Source organism: Saprolegnia parasitica (assembly GCF_000151545.1).
Source record: "Saprolegnia parasitica CBS 223.65 unplaced genomic scaffold supercont2.33, whole genome shotgun sequence".
Classification (NCBI taxonomy): Eukaryota; Oomycota; class Saprolegniomycetes; order Saprolegniales; family Saprolegniaceae; genus Saprolegnia; species Saprolegnia parasitica.
In genome coordinates, this window is record NW_012156427.1 from 77626 (window position 1) to 96167 (window position 18542).

Sequence of the window (18542 nt, forward strand, 5' to 3'; positions counted from 1 at the left end):
GCGGGCAGTGATCGTTGGCAGGCGCGTCGATGACGCCGGCCTTGGCCCCGTAGTACGTTGTGCGAGCACCCTTCTTACTCTTGAGCCAGCACGTGCCTCCGTTGTGGAGGTTCCAGACGTAGAGCTTGCAGCCCGGCGTCGCCTTGCAGTCAGCGCAGCAGCTGTCGGCCGACGCGCGCCGAATCGCCGCAATGTCGTTGCCGTAGTAATCCGTGTCCATCTCCATCGGCGGGCACGCGACCGGCGCTTCCGTGACGAGAGGGACATCCACGGTACCGGCGACCGCGCCGGGGTACACGGACCGAGCACCCTTCTTGCTCTTGAGCCAGCACGTGCCACCGTTGTGGCGGTTCCAGACATAGAGCTTGCAGCCTGGCGTCGCCTTGCAGTCGGCGCAGCAGTCAGCAACAGACGCGCGCGGGATCGCCGCCACATCGTTGCCATAGTAATCAGTGTCCTTCTCCATGGGACCGCACATGGCATCCGATGTGGGAGCAGGCGTCGCCATCTTGGTCGTTGGGGCAGGCGTCGGGGCAGGCGTCATCAGCTTGGTCGTCGGAGCGGGCGTTGGGGCATCCGTCGGGGCTTCCGTTGGGGCTTCCGTTGGGGCTTCCGTTGGGGCTTCCGTTGGGGCTTCCGTTGGGGCCAGCGTTGGGGCAGGCGTCACCAACTTGGTCGTCGGAGCGGGCGTCGGGGCATCCGTCGGGGCATCCGTCGGGGCAGGCGTCACCAGCTTGGTCGTCGGAGCGGGCGTCGGGGCAGGCGTCGGGGCAGGCGTCGGGGCAGGCGTCGGGGCTTTCGTTGGCGCGGCAGTGGCCGCCGGTGGCGCGTCGGCCAAAAAGTCAGCCACCGCGTCGCCAATCATCTTGATCGCGTCCTTCATCGGGCCGTCAACATACGAGAGGTAGGTGTCCTCGCAATGCGTCGCGCCTTCGATGACCACGAAGCGCGATTTGGGGTTCTTGGGCTGCTTGGTGACGCTGAGGCCAGACCACGGGTCGATCGCGCCGTTGGTAAAAATGACGTTCTCGACGTCAATGTCCCAGCCACCGTACTTGGCGTTGGTCGCGTCGACGTTGGCTTGGAGCGTCGCAGCATCCACATGGAAGCGGGTCGTGCACGGCGAGTAGCGATGCACGTTTTCGGGGCTCGCGTACGCAAGGCCGCGGAACGGCGTGTTGTCGCCCGTGCTCGCCGTGATGAGGAAGCCGAATTCATTGCACGTCTGCCACGTCCACTGGCCAAAATCAGGGTCGGCGGCTAGCAACCAAGTCGTGATGAGTTCATGTTGTTCAGAGCGTCCATGACAAGTGCGTACCTTGACGCAAGGCGCGGACCGGAACCCACTTACTGCCGTTGAAGACAAAGCCTGGCGCGCACCCATGGTAGATGGCGAGCTTCCACTTGCTCATGCGATCCATGGGCGTTTGTCCATTGGCCGGGTCCGCCATGTAGTCGCAAACGTCCTTGATCGAGTACCCATGGTCGCGACCACTCTGTCCAATGCCATGGTAGTAGCTCATGACTTCCCACTCGATCGCTTGCTTCTCCTGGAGCGTCGCCGTCGCGCCGCACGTGCCAAACTTGGTGCGTAGTGGGTTGCCGCCCGCAACGACGAGAGCATGAAAGTCGTTGATGGCCGATTCAAAGTTGTCGAGGCAGCTCTGGCCGCCATGGTACTTGAGGCCGCGCGTGACGCCCTCCATGTACGCCTTGTGGTCGAACGAGGCTTGGACAGGCGCCGACGACGCCACTGCACTACACCATTTAAAGACATCGTCAGCGCAACCGACACTCGGGCAAGAACGATGTACCCAGCAACCAAGGACGGGTACTTGAGCTTGAACCACGCCGAGAGCTGGCCCGCGTACGAGTAGCCCCACGCGATCCAGCGCGCGTCTTGGAGGTTGTGCTTCTTTGTAAAAAAAGCATGGAAAGTCGCCTAGAGCGAGCATGAGATGGTCGTCACCAACGTTCGGGGATTGAAGACTAACGAGATCCGCCAGCGCCTGCGTCGACGAGTGGTACTTGCGCATCGATGCCTCGCTTTGGTCGCCGTTCGGGATCGAGTCACCATAGTAGCTAGGATGTGTGAGATGGTACACTCAAGGGGCATATGGTTCAATACCGGTGCTCCACAGCCACGATCATCGCCTTGTGCTTGATGGCCAAGTCGACCATGGTGGAGCCTGTGTCCGAGACTGTGTACGATGACGCCTCCCACTCGCCATTGATGTAGAGAAACACGGGCGACCCCGCGCCGCCATAGTACGCGTCGTTGTAGTGGTAGCGCTGGCTCCAGTGGCCGGCACTCGAGTCGTTGTGGTCAAGAATCGCCTCGTCAAACCAGAGGTCGACAACGGTGTTCTCGAGCCGGTTGGCAATGGACGCATTCCCGAGCATCCGCTCACGGAGCGCGTGCATGTCAAAAGGCGGAGCGATCTGCCCAAGGACGAGCAGTGGCAGCCCGATGAGCGCCGAGAGGAGCTTGTGTCCCAGCATGGCAATTGAAAAGTGAGCATCGATTACGACTTTTTGTAGGTTGTGCCTTGGCGTGTTACACTGACCAGTGTAACACGCCAAGTCGCATTGCTGTGGGTGGCATGCCGTGGATACACCAGCCATAGCTACCAGCCATCGTGCGCTATTTAACGTTCTGAAAGCTATTCCACATATTATTCCGGCGATCCTGAAGCTGGTCGGCAACAGATTGTCCTAGTACCACTCTAGTCGCAGACTCGCGTGATGCGCTGTGATACGCTCGTTGCGGTGAGCACTTCGGATGGACATGACAGATCGTAGGGGTACGACAGCTGGGTGACAGTGGATAGGACTGCATCTTTGCATAAGGAAAGAAGTGACATCCGGTGTGTCGACTGCTGACATCTATTGGTACAGTACAAACTTGTCTCGGGCTGAACACGGGCGTGAACCTGTTAGTTTTTATGCCCTTCAAATATTGGAGACTTGGAGAATCGACGCCACTTCAACACAGATGTTTCTGCCACTGCAGCACACACACTGCAACCGGCTTGGCATGGCGATTCAGTATAAACCAACGTGTCTTTTCGCGAAACTTGTCATGTCGTTTTGTGCAGGCCGTAAGAAGCAGCTACTTGCGTCCTGCTCGAAAGACGACTGTGTTGTCGATCCAAAATTCCGATCTCGCTTTCACGTGTGGTTGGGCAAATGCGCTCGGATTCGCTCCGTGCCCGTGAGTCCGTTCTTTGCGGTGGCGGCCCTCGATTACGATTCGCTTGTAGTATGTCATCCACAATGCATCCTGTGCATCGCAGCACTGCAATTTGTAATATGATCTTTAGGGGTATGGAATAATAATGCGCGCCGGTGGCTTGAGCTCTGTCGATGCTCTGATTCTATCGTGTCATCCATCCACAGAATCGACGTCCACGTCAGCGCTCAAAGACGAGAGCTTGCCTTGGGGTATTTAGTGACTATGTCACGTTCGTGTCGTGCACGGGCTTCCATGATATTCGTATCGTGCTCTACTTGACCATCGCGAAGGCTTGTTGTGCAAAAGACGCGTTGATGTATGTCAGTCTTCGCCTTGGTATACTATAAATACCGTGGTATGCTTCATCCGCACCGATGACTCCAAGCAGCATACATGGTCCTACGGCATGATGCTACAGGTACTACTCGTCTGCTGAGCCGACTTCGTAACCGAGGACTTCGGAAGATCTCAAAGCTGCGAAAACGCGGCCTTGAAGTGGAGAGGGTCATGGATAAGTTTGCATCTTTCGCATACCGCTCCTGTGAAGGGTGATCCAGGCGCAAAATATCGAGGCGGGCGGCCGCATCGCAGATGTTGGCTTGATGTCGCCACGTACACGTATTAATATCTAAATACCGGTATACCGGTATTAAACATACTAACGTTACTAGTACATTGTAGACGCACTGGTGTACTAACGTTATTATTATTTAATAGTATGTCGGAGCGGTTTTGCTCAACCGCCATCGACGCCCACGACTGATCGTGTCCTGGTACTCGCTTCTAGATCAACCAACACGGCGTGATTCGGTGGCCGAGCCAGAGCACAGAGGTGGCTCTGTGCAGCCCCACACCGACGCATGCGGTGAGTTACCGCATGCGTCGATCTCACCGCCGGTGAGATCGAGTCGTTCGAGGTTCCGCTTCCGGCCACAGTGCTGCATACTGTACTGTACAGCGCACTAGTTTCTCTGTCTCGCACTGCAGTGTACAGACGCCGTCATGCACGCAAAAACGCCATATGGTAGTCATGGCACAATGGACGGTCGCTGTGCATACCGCCGATTATTCCGTGATCACATAAAAGCCGGTGGCCCTTTCTTGCGATGGCTTTAACCGCGTGGCACCACGCCGACATATTTGTTGTTAGCCATGACTCATGCTTTGAGACACGTGATGCACGTCGCAAGACGGAGCCGAGTCTTCGGCCGACGTCCGAGCCTTGTCGTCGCTTTCCAATCCCAACACACTCACTTTTCAATTTCCATGTTGGCGCCCAAGATTCTTGTTGCCGCGGCGCTCGCGCTCCTCGTGTCGGCCGACGATGCCAACAACCAGCTCGTGACGGACCTCGACAATGGGTTCGATATGAACATCCTGCGTGAGATCCATGGCGACGACGACGTCGACCTCTCCAACCGCTTTGGCTCCGACACCAAGCAAGACCTCTGGTTCACGGGCGCGATCCTCGACCACAAGAACCCGAGCGCCGGCAACTGGAGCCAGCGCTACCACTACAACGACGAGTGGTATGGCGGTCCCGGGTCGCCTGTCTTTCTCTACATCAACGGCGAGTGGGAGGCGAAAGCGCAAACCGTCGCGTCGTCCCGCTCCACGATGAACGACTTGGCCAAGAAGCACAAGGCCATGGTCGTCGCTGTCGAGCACCGGTATCGAAGCCTGTGTCAGATATGGATTGGTATCAACGACTCTATTTTAGGTACTATGGCGACTCGATCCCGAACGGCGACCGGTCCAAGGCCGCGATGCAAAAGTATCTGTCGTCGGACGCCGCGCTCGCCGATCTGGTGCGTTGTGCACACGACGATGGTCTCGATGTCTAAAGGTGCAGTAGGCGACGTTCCACGCCTTCTTCACCGAGAAGCACAACCTCCAAGGCGCGGCCTGGATCGCGTGGGGCTACTCGTACGCCGGCATGCTCTCGTCGTGGTTCAAGCTCAAGTACCCGTCCTTGGTTGCAGGGTACGACATATCGCACCCGTGTGTTCCGTAGCGTTTACAATGGAATGTAATGCATAGCGCTGTCGCGTCGTCGGCGCCGGTGCAAGCCCAGGTCGACATGAAGGAGTACCTCGAAGGCGTGACGCGCGGCCTCAAGCACTATGGCGGCCAAGAGTGCGTTGACAACGTCAAGTCGGCAATGGACTCGCTCCACGCGCTCGTTGAGGCGGACAGCGACGAGCTCTACGACAGCTTTGGTATTTGTTCCAAGCTCTCGACGCAGCGCAACAAGTACCGCTTCGAGTGGATGATGGCGCACGAGTTCAAGGCCATGGCGCAGTACAAGGTACACAACGGTCGCTCGCTCGCCACGGCCTGCACCGTGCTCAAGAACCCGAGCTTTGGCGCCACGGTATGTCGTCCTCCTTGAGTAGACGTGGTGTACTGATTCGTCATCGGGTAGCCGCTGGACCGTCTCAGCAAGCTGTACATGACGGCGGCCAAGGCGTGCCCGACCAAGTCGCCCAAGCCGACGCCGGCGCCATCGACCAAGAAGCCGTCGCCGACCACCGACGACGACCGTCCGATCTGGGGCCGCCAGCTCAAGCAAGCAGCTGACAACCAGTTTGGTCAGTGGGGTTACCAGACATGCAACGAGTTTGGTTTTCTCCAGACGGCGACGACGGGCGTGAGCTCGCCGTTCCGCGGCCTTGGGTTCCTCACGCCCGAGAACGTTCTGGCGTCGTCGACCTGCGCAGCATTCGGCATCAACGCGGCCAAGCTCCAAGCCAATGTCGACGCGACTAACGCCAAGAACGGCGGCTGGGACATTGACGTCGAGAACGTCATCTTTACGAACGGCGCGATCGACCCGTGGGCTGGGCTCAGCGTCACGAAGCAGCCCAAGAACCCCAAGTCCAAGTACATTGTCATTGAAGGCGCGACGCACTGCGAAGACACGTACCTTGCCAACGGCGACGGCCCGATGAAGGACGCGATCAAGGTGATTGGCGACGCAGTGGCCGAGTTTTTGGCCGACGCAGCCAAGACGCCCGCACCGACGCCGGCGCCGACGACCAAGTTGACACCCGTTCCAACGATGATGCCAGTGACAACTGCCCCGACACCAGATAGCATGTGCCCGCCGATGGAGATGGACACGGATTACTACGGCAACGACATTGCGGCGATTCGGCGCGCGTCGGCCGACAGCTGCTGCGCTGACTGCAAGGCGACGCCGGGCTGCAAGCTCTACGTCTGGAACCTCCACAACGGAGGCACGTGCTGGCTCAAGAGTAAGAAGGGTGCTCGCACAACGTACTACGGTGCCAAGGCCGGCGTCATCGACGCGCCTGCCAACGATAACTGCCCGCCAATGGAGCACAACACCGACTACTACGGCAACGACATTGCGTCCGTGCCCCGCAAGTCGGCCGACGACTGCTGCGCCGACTGCCGGAAGACCCCTGGCTGCAAGGTGTACGTCTGGAACCTCCACAACGGCGGCACGTGCTGGTTGAAGTCCAAGAAGGGGACACGGTCGACGTACCACGGGGCGATGGTCGGTGTCGTCGATGCGGCCCCGACGACCTGTGCGATCGAAGCCAACATCGACTACTACGGCAACGACGTGGCAGCGATTCCGCGCGCGTCGTCGGACGACTGCTGCGGTGACTGCCATGCGACGGCCGGGTGCTCCGTGTGGGTCTGGAACCGTCACAACGGCGGGACGTGCTGGCTCAAGAGCAAGAAGGGCAACCGGTCCGTGTACCACGGCGCCATTGCGGGCTCGATCCAAGCCTAAGCCAGTGTATATTGATCAATAGAGTCATTACACTGTCCTGTCTATTCTGCCGTGACCGTTTACACGCAATACGTCCGAAACCTCGGATCAATGCCACATGAGATTGTAGAAAGTCCTTTTTTTCGACGACTTGGCAAGACATTCGCAATCAAGAGAGGAGCAAATCCAGCGCATCCTCCATGTCGCCAAGATAGTGGTTATAATACGCACTCGGAATCGCACTGCAGCGCTCCGCACGCCACCGCCGTCGAAGGATCTCGTCTTGGGCGACGCTAAAGATGTACTCGCGCAGCGGCAACGACACGTTTTCGCGCGGCACGGCCCACGCGTAAAACTCGTCAGCAAACGAGTCGTCGTGCGCGCAGCTTGCCGCGATGAGCTCGCCGTCGGCATCCATGGTGCCAACGAGGCCTTGCGGCTGGTGGTACGTGTCATGGTCGTCGTCATGGCCACTAGCTTTCGTGCACGGACACTCGCACCGGGGACACGGCTCGCCACAGCGCGCCACGAGGACATTGGCGTCCTCAAGATACAAAATGGCAGTGGTGACGGCCGAGCTTACACCCTGCGACGGCCGGAGACGTGTGGCAACCTCGTGGAGCCGATCCAAGAGTCGCTGGGGGACGTAGAGCTGCGTTCCCGTCATCGGCGTCGTTGGGTCAAACGCCCACGGGTCGTCGCCGTCGTTGGTTGTCGACGGCATCTTTTGGTAAAAAACACTGGCGCCTCCCTGCGCAAGCTGACGTTTGAGCGACCGACGAAGCGCATTCACAAAGCGGCTGCAGTGCTGGTCGTTGGCTCTTGAGGCCTCGGTCGCTGCGCAGAGGATGCTGTCGTGCACGCCTTGGACGAGCGAAGCGGTAATGCTCTCAAAGCGCTCGCGGACCTTGGCCTCAACGAGCTGGCGGGTGACGAGCTCGACGTGGTCGGTGGGACGCAGGATCCAGTCGACGGTGTCCCGATACCGTGTTTTGCGCACGATTTGCAGCAAGTGCTTGTCCAAGGCTGCCTGCATGGCCTCGGGCGATTCGACCCAGGGCGCTTCCTGGAGCTCCAGCGCGACGTTGATGACAACTTGTTGGTGGCACGCGTCCTCCCAGTGCGTCTCGAGCCATTCGTCGAGCGCCTCTGTGAGCTCCAGCGCCGCGCCTCGTCCGTTGCAGATGCGCTGCGCCGTCGCACGCAGCGTCGACTTGATGTCCGCGAGGTTGGCGCCGTCGACCGCGTCCCAGTGCGCTTGCCGACGGCGCATGTCTGTGGTCAGCGTCGAAAGCAGTGTCGAGACACCGACTTGGATTTCACGCAGTGTCACGTGCTTCAAAGCGAGCAGCTTCTGCCGCACTGCCGCCGCACATGTCAGCACCGCAGCCTCATCGTAGCGATTGATGTCGTCCGTGACGTGCGCGCGGATGAGCTCGTCAACTGCCCCGCGCACCTCGTCGTCCCGTGCGGAGCCTGTTTGGCTGCCACCATCGACGTCGGGCGGCACAAGTTCGTCCGGCGTAAAGACGTGACTGTGGCAGACGGCATGATAGACCAACGCTGGAACGCGGTCGGCCTCGAGACCGTAGCGCTCTGGATGTTGACGCACAAGCTCGTCAAAGATCGTGTCGAACGACGCCATGGACGTGTGTGCATCGGAATACCGGGCTTTCACAGCATCGGCAAGCTCTTCCTCGTATTGCGAGGAGAAGAAGCTACCTTGGACTTTGGCGGCGACCACGCGTTTGGCATGCAAGTCGGCCCGTCGCTGTCTCTCGGCCCACGCCTCCTGCATCTGCAGCGACCACGTGGCATAGGCAGCGTCGGCCAGCAGCGCTTCAACGACCGCATCAAGGGGTTTGATCGTTGCTTGGATCTTGCGCTCCAAAAGGCTTTCGTACTTGTGGTCGATGTCGGACTTGCTGCTGCCGAATGTGAAGAAAAACAGGCTCCGTGGATATGTCGCCACTGCCGCATCAATGGCCGCGCACGCGGCATCCATCGCCTTGTTGTAGCCTTCTGCAGCTGCTTTGGTGTGCTCTTGCATGCGCCGCGCGAGCGTCTCAAAGGCGACGCGTGCACGGACCGTGTCAAAGCCCATTTCAAAATGACTCGTCTCGAGGCATCGCGCAACGTGCCTGAACGATGCGCGCAGCGCACGGACGGTCCGTCCGCACTGTGGCTTGGACAATAATATGTGGTCGCGCAGCTGCAGCACCCGGTGGCCAAAGTCGGGCAGCGGTGTGTCGTGCGGCGGTACGCTCTCACCTATTGCCATGCCAAGGCACCACACGTCACCGGTTTGCGTGGTCGCATCGTGGATCTCAGGGTCAAATCCGTGCAAAAAAGCCGTGCGGAACGGACGAAATGCGGCCAAGGACGCCGCGCCGGTCCGAAGCGTCTCGACAAGCGCGCGGACGCTCGTGCTGAGCTGACGTTGTTGCGACACGTCGACTTGGTTGAAGACGACATAGAGGCGCGGCGTCTCGCAATGCTGGAGCTCGGACGTGGCCATCGCTGACAGCGCGAGTGGCACCAGGTCGGCGATGCCGCTCGTCGCCTCGCCTTTGGTCAAGAGGATCGTCGCGTCGGCGGGCAAGAGGGCGAGCGCTGCCATGCGGTTGTCCTGCGCGGTCGTCGCGCCGACCGACTCGGGCGACTGGAGACCTTCCGTGTCGAGCAGCAGGACATAGTCGTAGTCGGTAGAGAGGTTGCACGCGAGGAGCTGCAATGTGACGCCCTTTGTACAGCGCGCAACCCCCGTCGGCAAGCACACGCCAAACATGGTGTTGAGCAAAGTCGACTTGCCCGACGACTGGGCGCCGACGACCGAAAGCACAAAGACGCGGGCGCCATAGGGCAGTGCAAACTCGAGCTGGCCAAAGACTGCGTCCACAAACGCTTTTTGGAGCACACTGGCGTCGCCGTCCATGAGCTCGAGCGGGAATCCGTCCACGAGGTGCGTGGCCGCGAGCCGTGGAAGCGCCGCGTACTCGCTTGGCCGCTGGACGAACGCGATCGCGAGCTCCCGCCAGAGGTGCACGAGCCCTGTCGTTGCGAAAGTCGCCTGCTGGACCGCCGCTTCGTACGCTGCCCGAGTGTCGTCCGTGTCGGTCAAGCTGCGCGCGTGGTAGGCGGCCGAGCACGCAGCCTGCGCGGTCACAGCGTTGGCTTTGCAGGCATTGGTCAACGCGTGGCCGAGTTCGGTGAGCCGCCGCGTCCGTTCGCCTGATGACGCAATCCCAAGCAGGTCTAGAAACGAACGCAAGAGCGGGTCCGTGAGCGTGTGCATGGACGCCTCCATGAGTTTTCGTCCAGTTGTTGTAGCTGCAACGCGACAACGGCGCGGCTCGGTGCGTCGATCGTTCGTTGGAGCGTCCGTTGCAATGGCGCCGCTTGACACACGAGCTGCTGCAGTGCTAGTCGCTCCGGTCGCAGCGTTCGAGCGTCCACCTCTGAAAGCAATGGCACCGCCGTCGACGTCGGCTCGTCATGGCAAAGCCGATCGATGGCGACGCGCGGCGTGTTTCGAAGAGGCGTCTCGTGGAGCATGTACTCTGTCAAGATCGCGTACGACGAGCTCATGGGGCAGGCCAGCGACACGGACAAGATGCCGTCGTCGTCGCGCAGCACGTTGTCGTCGTCGTCGTCGTCGGCGACGCACCAGTGCAGCTCGAGACCGCGAGCAAGCGCCCCGCGAACGGGCTTGGCGCCCGTGTCGACGATGAGTACGTCGGCAAACGCCTCGATGAACGGTTGCAGCTGCATGTAGTCGCCCACGACATGCAGCAGCTGGACCGTGGTGCACTGGCCGTCCTCGAGAAGAAACCCGTAGCCGAGCTCCGCCAAGCACGCGAGGTCCGTGACGCGGTGGCGGCCGTACGTGCGGTCGAGGCAGTGCAGTGAGTCAACGTGGAAGACGTTTTTGATCCAGTCCTTGGTCGCACTGCTCTTGGTCGGCCGTTCCGAGACGACCGCGACGCGCAGCATCGACACGTCCCGTAGAAGCGACGCGTCACTGGTCACGAGCGCGAGCGCTTGGTTGTCCGAGACAAAGCCGCCGTTCGTCGATGGCACAAGATACGGCACCAGAAAGCGCCGGTCCAAAAGGCGACGCAACACGTCGGCGCGCGCCGTCGGTGCCAGCGACGCCATGCGATCCAGCAGCGCGTCGACACGCGGCACGTCGTTTGTATCGGGCGTCGATTGCTTGTCCGTCTTGTCCCCGTAGAGCTCCTTGACCAGGCTCAGGCGGTGCTGGAGCGCAAATGAAATGCGACTGGCAACGTCGGTCGGCCGGTGCGACACGGCCAAAAGGTGGCAAAGCGGGTGACCGTCGTCGGACGACCGGGCGCTGACGACGGTGGGTGGCGCAGGTGTCGTCGGCGTCCGAGCTACTAGCGCCGCTTTCATGGCATCGACCATCGCCGCGATGTGTGTCGCCGTGAGGACCGAGAGAAAGCCGCAGCCTGCGACAAAGCCAAACCGACATGCGACGCCATAGAGTGCTTTCTTCTTTCGAGATCTCGGAGGCAAACTCAAGTTTCTTGTCAAGATGGCCCCAAGGCGGTCGGTCAAAAGCCGGTGGTTTGGCACCGCGGTCGCAAGAGCGGCCTGAACCACGATCGAGATGATCGCTGGGACGTCGTTGCTAGCGACGGTGGGTGGAGCCCAAGCACCGTCTTGGGGCGGAGGCGTCTTGACGATCGCCGCGAGCCGCGCTGCCTCTTGGAGCGCCCGTGTCACGGACGCGTCGAGGACGACGGGGGGAGACGCCGTACGGGCAACGTCAAACAAAACGCGGTCAAAGAGGACACCGAGCCCGGTGAGCGCCGACACATCGGTCGCGGCCACGAGGCGGCGCAGAGCATCTTGCACGCGGGCGTCGCGCAAGGTGTACAAGGTGATCTCCATTGACCACTTGCTCCATCGGACATCAAAGCCTCGCGTGATCCAAATGATCTGATATGTATCGTGCTGCAGCGTACGGGCAAACGCGCCGAAAAATTCGGCGACCGCATCGGCAGACCTCAGCGCATGGCGTAGACTCTGGACAGGTCCAGAATAATATGGAGTCGGCGCCATCATGCCGCCAAACGTCGGGTCGAGTGCCCACAGCTCTGCATACGCCTGGACCCTCGCGACACGGACACTCTCGTCGGTCGAGCTACGGACGATGTCGAGCCATGCGGCGCAGAGAAGCGCGCCTTGGTGCCGGCACCTTTTCTCGTCCTGGACGAGGGTCCAGACCGCGACACGGGTCGCCGGTCGATCAATGAGCTCCCACGTCGATGCGTCGGCCTTGAGGCGGAGCCGAAAGAGCGTCGCACTCAGCGTCGTTGGCCCAAGACACTCGATGCGCGTCGATATGGAGCAGGTATTGCCGCCGCAGTAGGTCGTAGCAGCTTGCACCAGAGGACCAAACGAGGTATAGGCGAAGCACGCATCGTCGCTGCCGCCATAACCGATGGACAAGTCATCGGTTTCTAAGCCCGGGCACTCGGCCATGAGCGTGTTGACGAGCAGCTCGTTGGGCGCAAGTATGTCGGCCGTCTTGTAAAAGATGCCGCCAAGCTCAAACCGCCCAATGTGCACGTGGGACCCGTACGAGAGTAGAAATTGCTTGGCCGACGCCATGTCGGTCACCGAGGCGGTGTCGACCGCGAGGCGTGGCGTCATCATGCTGAACGAGGCCATTGGTTGGCAGAGGTACGTCATGCGAGCGACGAAAGAGCTCTGCGGCGGCATTTCGCGATCCGGGACGGCATCAACGGCCGCGGACCAGCCCGAGGTCGCGACGGCGGCCTTGAACGCCTTGACGTCGGCGACACTGTAGAACGTCCTCGAGGCACACTCGCCTGCGTCGCACGCTGTAGGGTCGTTGCACGCGCTGGGTGCTCGTAGAATTGCCTTGGAAACACCGGCGATCGGGCCCGCGAACCCAAAGTAGCTGCCCTTGAGTGCAGCGCCATTGCTGGCATGCGCAAACGCCTCCGCTGTCGACCAGGTGCCGCCGACTGCAGGAACAGCCGCGGATTCGCGCCGCAAGGTCGCTTCCAGCTTGGCGAGGCGCTCGAGGAAGGTCGACTTCTCGTAGAGCTTGCGCGCGTCGGCGTTCCACTGCGTGAAGCCAAGGCCCTTGACGACGCCCGCGTTAAAGTCGGCGGCGGCGTCTTCCTGCTCTCTCCGTCGCCCGTGTCGCAGGGCGTCTTGAAGACGCTCGGCATGTACGAGGCCCGCCTCAAGGAGACGTTGGAGCTGCTGCGTCGCCAGCGCTTGGCATCTCGCGTCGTCAGTGGCCATCATGCTCCTCAGCGATTGATTGCACGATTCACCAGATGGCATGGAAAGGGCAAACTCAACCATCGCAGGATGGTGTGTTTCACATCGCAAATAACGCATTAAACGCATTAAAACAGTTTTACGTCTGCAGTTTCGACCAATAGAAAGGTCCTGGACGCGCAGACTCAATCGCTTGAATGACTTACCACGGTGCTACCTCGGATGACTACCTCGGGATGACAGGTCTTCTCTTGTTGTACATTGTATTAACCCCTCAACGTCATTCGCGCCAGGTACTTTCGTAGCTTTCCAGATCACAAATGGATGCAAAGAGTAGAGAGCCTCACCAAGTCGCTGCCCAAAAGATTCTGCCGCCAAGTCCTACGCAGCCGTGGCGTGCGAAGCTAGCGTACCCAAGTGGACGAACCAATAATTATGACTGTTGTTTGCTTTCATACATAAATATCTACATATAGAAGCTCTTGCATTGGCGCCGGAGGAGCGTCTCGAGTCGGCGTTGCATGACGGCCTTGCGCTCGCGTCGAGGCGACTGGAAGAAGACGATGACGACGACTTGGCTTTCGCTGTCTTCTTAAGCTTCCTGTTCGTCGCGTTACCGGCACAGCCGAGCGCGTCGGCTTCGCGCGTATCGTTGGCGGCTGCCATGAGCACCATGGGCCGGCTCACGATCGCAGCCATGGGGTCGGCGCTCGCTGCACGTGGCGCCTCGGTGGCGTCGTTGTCGTCTTGGTGCTGCTGGAGAGCAGGGTTGCGAAGGCGGCTTGCGTCGGCCTATCTGGCAGTGGACCGGGCTCAGCGCGCCGCCGAGCGCGATGCCGTCGTCTGTGTACTTGTTGATGCTGGCGACTGGCGGCGGCGCGGTCTCGTCGGGCGCAAAGAGGTCGACGGCCGGCGGCTTGGTCTTCTTGAGGGCCTCGACGAGGCCGTCAAGGTCTGCTTGCGCTTCTCGCGGAAGGCAGCGCGCTCTGCCTCTTCGTGCAGCCGCTCGTCGCGCCGGACCTTCCCGAATCGGGAAGGTCCGGCGCGCAGAAAAGTGGTGTGGGTCCGGCTGGTTTGGAACTCGGAATGGATTGGCTCGAATCTTGATTATTTATAGCCAATCACAAGCCTTGGTTCACGACCTCGTCCTAAATATAGTGTGAGCACCAGGCAGCACAACGACAAGTAGCAGCCCACAGACGCGCCAGCGCCACGTAGCAGCCGGGTATACCTCTCCACACACTTGTTGAATGACGTACATGTCGTTTCCGACGCTGCACGTAGCGCAATCACGCGGAAATCCATTTTCCATTTTTCGAGGTAGTGTCAGAATTGTCCAAATACTTCACGTGACATCGCGGGGTTCCAAAGCTTCAAGGACCGTAAAACTGGCTGCCACAGTTCGTGATTCACCACCTTTGCACACATAGTGTCATAGCTCTGTATTCAAACGGCGGAAGAATTCGAATCCACCTAGACGAGACGGGCTCAACCAGATTTACGCAATAAAAGACAATAACCTCGCGGGTAATTGGAGGCGGTCTTAAACGTTGATCTATCCCGTCCGATAGTAGCAGCCACTCGTGACGAGCCAACAAGCCTCTCCTCGCCTCAAACAAGGCTCCAACTATAGAGCCGTCCCAGTCGTATACCTCGTGAACACGATCTCTCTCTCTCGGATATCTAAAACGCGATCTGTAGCTCGATGTTGGGCGTACAAAATCGTTGGTGCCACCATCACCACCTTTGCACACATAGTGTCATTGCTCTGTATCCAAACGGCGGAAGAATTCGAATCCACCTAGACGAGACGGGCTCAACCAGATTTACGCAATAAAAGACAATAACCTCGCGGGTAATTGGAGGCGGTCTTAAACGTTGATCTATCCCGTCCGATAGTAGCAGCCACTCGTGACGAGCCAACAAGCTTCTCCTGGGTCGAGACTCTCGACCCAGTGTGCGACCAGCTTGTTGGTCGCCGTCGTTGCTTGGGCACTCACACCAAACTCGAACTGCCGAGCGTCGGTTTCGGGAAATTCGACATGCAATTTCGGTTGAGAATGCGTCGAAATCGCGGAAACTGAGGACGCTGTCTCTTTTGGTTCATGTGAAAGAGCATGTTGCATGTGGCTGAGGGAGGCAAAGTGCGCGCGATATCGCTGCGTGAGGAGGCCTTGTATTCCGTACAGTATTTCAGTACTAGTATAGCGAAAAAGCACACTATATCAAACAATTGGGTACCGCTGTCATTTTCTCTCGCTACAGAGCTCGCACGGCGACGTCACATAGCATTCTGGACTCCCCGAAGTGCGGTCTAGCACTCTGGCAAGTATGGGCGATTTCGTTTTCAAACTTCATTCTGGCCGATTCGCCGGCGCGGCCGCCTGTGTGCACCAAAATATGGTAATTATGGTTGTAAATGGCGAACGCCAATAATGGTGACCGGTGACGCCAGAAAGACGACGCTGAGGCTCTTCGGGCACCACTGACGCTGCTGCATTGTGCCCGAGGAGACTCCATCAGCATTCTCTACGCACAAGTCATCATGAGGTGTCGATCGGGCGCCATGCAGCGTTCCTCGTCGGTCTCCCTCACGAGCCAAGCCAAAGCGTTTCAGCCAATCAGAACGACAAGACGTTGGATTTGTGGCCAATCAGAGCGGCAGCGATGTCACTTGGCCAGTGTTCTTGCCGCGGTTCTCGCACCGATCATCGCCGCCAGCCAAGGCACGTGGTACGTGGCAAGCCGTGCGCAGGCCTCAAGCCGAGGCGCTCACGCGACGTTGCTGTAGGTATGGCGCAGCCTATCTATGCGTGAAGAGCCACCGAGTCGACCCTTGGGCGGAGCCCTGGCCAATTTTTCGACGGCCTCTCTCGCACGTCGGCCACGGGATCGCCTCCGCGATGCGCTCCTCCAAGCTCCCAAGACCTGCAACGACGCTGCGAGCGATGGCGCGATATGTCCAGCACCATGACCGCGCGACGTCAAGCGCTTGCGCGTCCAAAACGGTTATGGCTACGGAGACATCCGATCCGACGGCGCGCCCACGCTCCAGTCGCTGCCGCCACACTCGATGTGTACGTACATCCCGTCGACGCTCGAATCGTGTCTCAACGTCGAGCCTGCGTGCGGCTATCGCGCCGGCTGTCGTGCGCTGCACTCGTTTTCATCGCCATATCCTCGTATTCCCTACTCGCCACACAGTCGCCTACGCCGATGACTCGGACTTCATCTGCCACGACGCTGCTGCCATGACCACGATCAAAGCCGTGGCGCCATCCATCTTCGCCCAATGGGACCTCAAGATGAATGAAGACAAGACGGAAGAAACGCAGGTATTCAGGTCGACGCAGGCTGACGCGCCGACGCACGCGGCCTCTTTGGCGTGGCACACGAACAAGGAGCTCGGCAGCCTCCTCGACGACGCGGCCGATCTGCGCCTTCGGAAGCGACTGGCGACAACGGCGTTCAACAACATGTGGAAGATCTGGATGCGTCGAGGCCTCATCTCGGAAGGCAACCGTGTGCGGCAGTACAAGTGCTCCCGGTCCTTTTGTGCAACTGTGGCACGTGGACCCTGATGCCAACAAGTCTGGCGGGCCTTGACAGTTTCCATCGCCGGCAGCTGCGCCGTCTTCAGGTATCTTTCGCCCGAACAAGCTGGGCTACGTTGCGCTCTACAAGCGCTGCAAGACTGTCCCGCTGAGCGAGATCGTTGCCCGCCAACGCTGGCGCCTGCTGGGTCACGTGCTGCGCCTGAAAAAAGACGTCCCTGCCAACATTGCCGCGTCTTTGCCTCTCCCAAGGCGCCCCGTTTTTTAGGCCGCACCAAGATCACGTTGCCGATCGTCCTGCACCGCAACCTCCAGTCGTTGACGCCGCCTCAGGCGCCGGCGTCTCTCGAGGACCTCAACATACTGCGTAGCTTTGCCGCCGATCGCGAAGCCTGGAAAGAGTTTACGGAGCTTGTCGTCATGGGCCTCCCCCGCGGCCGCAAGCGCCCCCGGGCAACTGCAGAAGAGCAAGACGAGCCCCCGCGCCGCCGCCTGCGCAGCCACGGCCCGGCGAGCGAATGAAGAAGAAGGAGATTGCTAGTCTCTAAGAACTCTTTGTAACAACGAAGATAATGCGAAACACGTTCATAAATATCCTCGTATTCGTCCTTCGTGGCCGACAGCTCGCGGCCAACGTCGACACGCACTGACGGCATCAAGACACATGCCATTCTAATCCCCGAGCCACATGGAGATGCTAGGGACCTGAACAGGCCGTAACGGCAGGCCTTGCCGCGATCATCTGGACGAGCGCCATGACGCAGGGAATTGCTTCATACTATAGTAGTACGCAAGTACCACGGGAATCCATTGCGTGATGCTCAAAACACTCGGACCATATTGCGTAAATCTCCAAACACGCGCAATGTTCTGTCTGGCCTGGATCGAGTTGTTGGATGTACTAGTAGATCGATAAGTGAGAGGGTTCTTATGCTCTTTCCTCCAAAACTTTAACGCTTCAAGACGTTGTCCCGATTGCTAGATAGTCTTTTGGTGCATATTTAGTCCACAGTGTTGCATTGGACCGACATTTTGTGAACGGCAGCTGTGGTATAGACTCCAGAATCACAAAACTGTCAATTACAGTCGTTCATATTGTTGTTCATAGAACAGTCGTTCGTTATTGCTAAAGACATCAATTACTCGGGAAAGACCATGCGCGAATCGTCCTCCTTGTCCTGCTCGAGCGGATCGATGAACATGCCGGCCTTGGAGCCAGGCGACGTCTTGCGCTGACCTTGACGGTTCTTGAGCCAGCAAATGCCGCCGTTGTGCTTGGTCCAGACCCACAGCTTGCAACCGGGCGTGTTGTCGCAGTCGTCGTTGCACGAGTTGGACGACGACCGCGCCGTCGTGCGGATGTCGTAGCCAAGGAACTCGACGTCCGACTCGACGAAGTACACATGCTTGGTGACCGACGACACCGGCTTGGTCGTCGGCGCCGGCGTCGGAGCGGGCGTCTTGGCTGCGTCGGCCAAAAACTCGGCCACCGCGTCGCCAATCACCTTGATCGCGTCCTTCATCGGGCCGTCGCCGTTGGCAAGGTACGTGTCTTCGCAGTGCGTCGCGCCTTCAATGACAATGTACTTGGACTTGGGGTTCTTGGGCTGCTTCGTGACGCTGAGCCCAGCCCACGGGTCGATCGCGCCGTTCGTAAAGATGACGTTCTCGACGTCAATGTCCCAGCCGCCGTTCTTGGCGTTGGTCGCGTCGACATTGGCTT

General features: G+C 59.5%; 4 protein-coding genes across 4 annotated transcripts in view; 1 reads left to right on the forward strand and 3 right to left on the reverse strand.

The window, feature by feature from the left end:
- Positions 1-2502, reverse strand: part of SPRG_22215 (hypothetical protein) — a gene marked incomplete at both ends in the record, with an annotated part of 2955 nt that extends 453 nt beyond the window's left edge. Inside the window, 5 exons of the mRNA XM_012347145.1 lie at positions 35-1260; positions 1325-1758; positions 1815-1942; positions 1995-2082; positions 2129-2502. Of these exons, the coding sequence (XP_012202535.1) occupies positions 35-1260; positions 1325-1758; positions 1815-1942; positions 1995-2082; positions 2129-2502 (2250 nt within the window). The remainder of the gene's footprint in view (positions 1-34; positions 1261-1324; positions 1759-1814; positions 1943-1994; positions 2083-2128) is intronic.
- A 1999-nt stretch (positions 2503-4501) lies between these two features.
- On the forward strand, positions 4502-7001 carry SPRG_20580 (hypothetical protein; the record flags this gene model as incomplete). Its single annotated transcript, XM_012347138.1, has 5 exons — positions 4502-4905; positions 4956-5043; positions 5091-5218; positions 5276-5609; positions 5661-7001. 5 exons carry the CDS (start codon positions 4502-4504, stop codon positions 6999-7001), a joined length of 2295 nt encoding a protein of 764 aa, XP_012202528.1.
- Positions 7002-7149: 148 nt separating this feature from the next.
- SPRG_20581 (hypothetical protein) lies at positions 7150-13289 on the reverse strand (the record flags this gene model as incomplete). Its single annotated transcript, XM_012347139.1, has 2 exons — positions 7150-10281; positions 10323-13289. The coding sequence occupies 2 exons, from the start codon at positions 13287-13289 to the stop codon at positions 7150-7152; spliced, it is 6099 nt and encodes a 2032-aa protein (XP_012202529.1).
- Positions 13290-17878: 4589 nt separating this feature from the next.
- SPRG_08070 (hypothetical protein) lies at positions 17879-18536 on the reverse strand (the record flags this gene model as incomplete). The annotated part of the gene is made up of 2 exons (XM_012347039.1): positions 17879-18439; positions 18493-18536. The coding sequence occupies 2 exons, from the start codon at positions 18534-18536 to the stop codon at positions 17959-17961; spliced, it is 525 nt and encodes a 174-aa protein (XP_012202429.1). The 3' UTR covers positions 17879-17958.
- Positions 18537-18542: the final 6 nt, after the last annotated feature.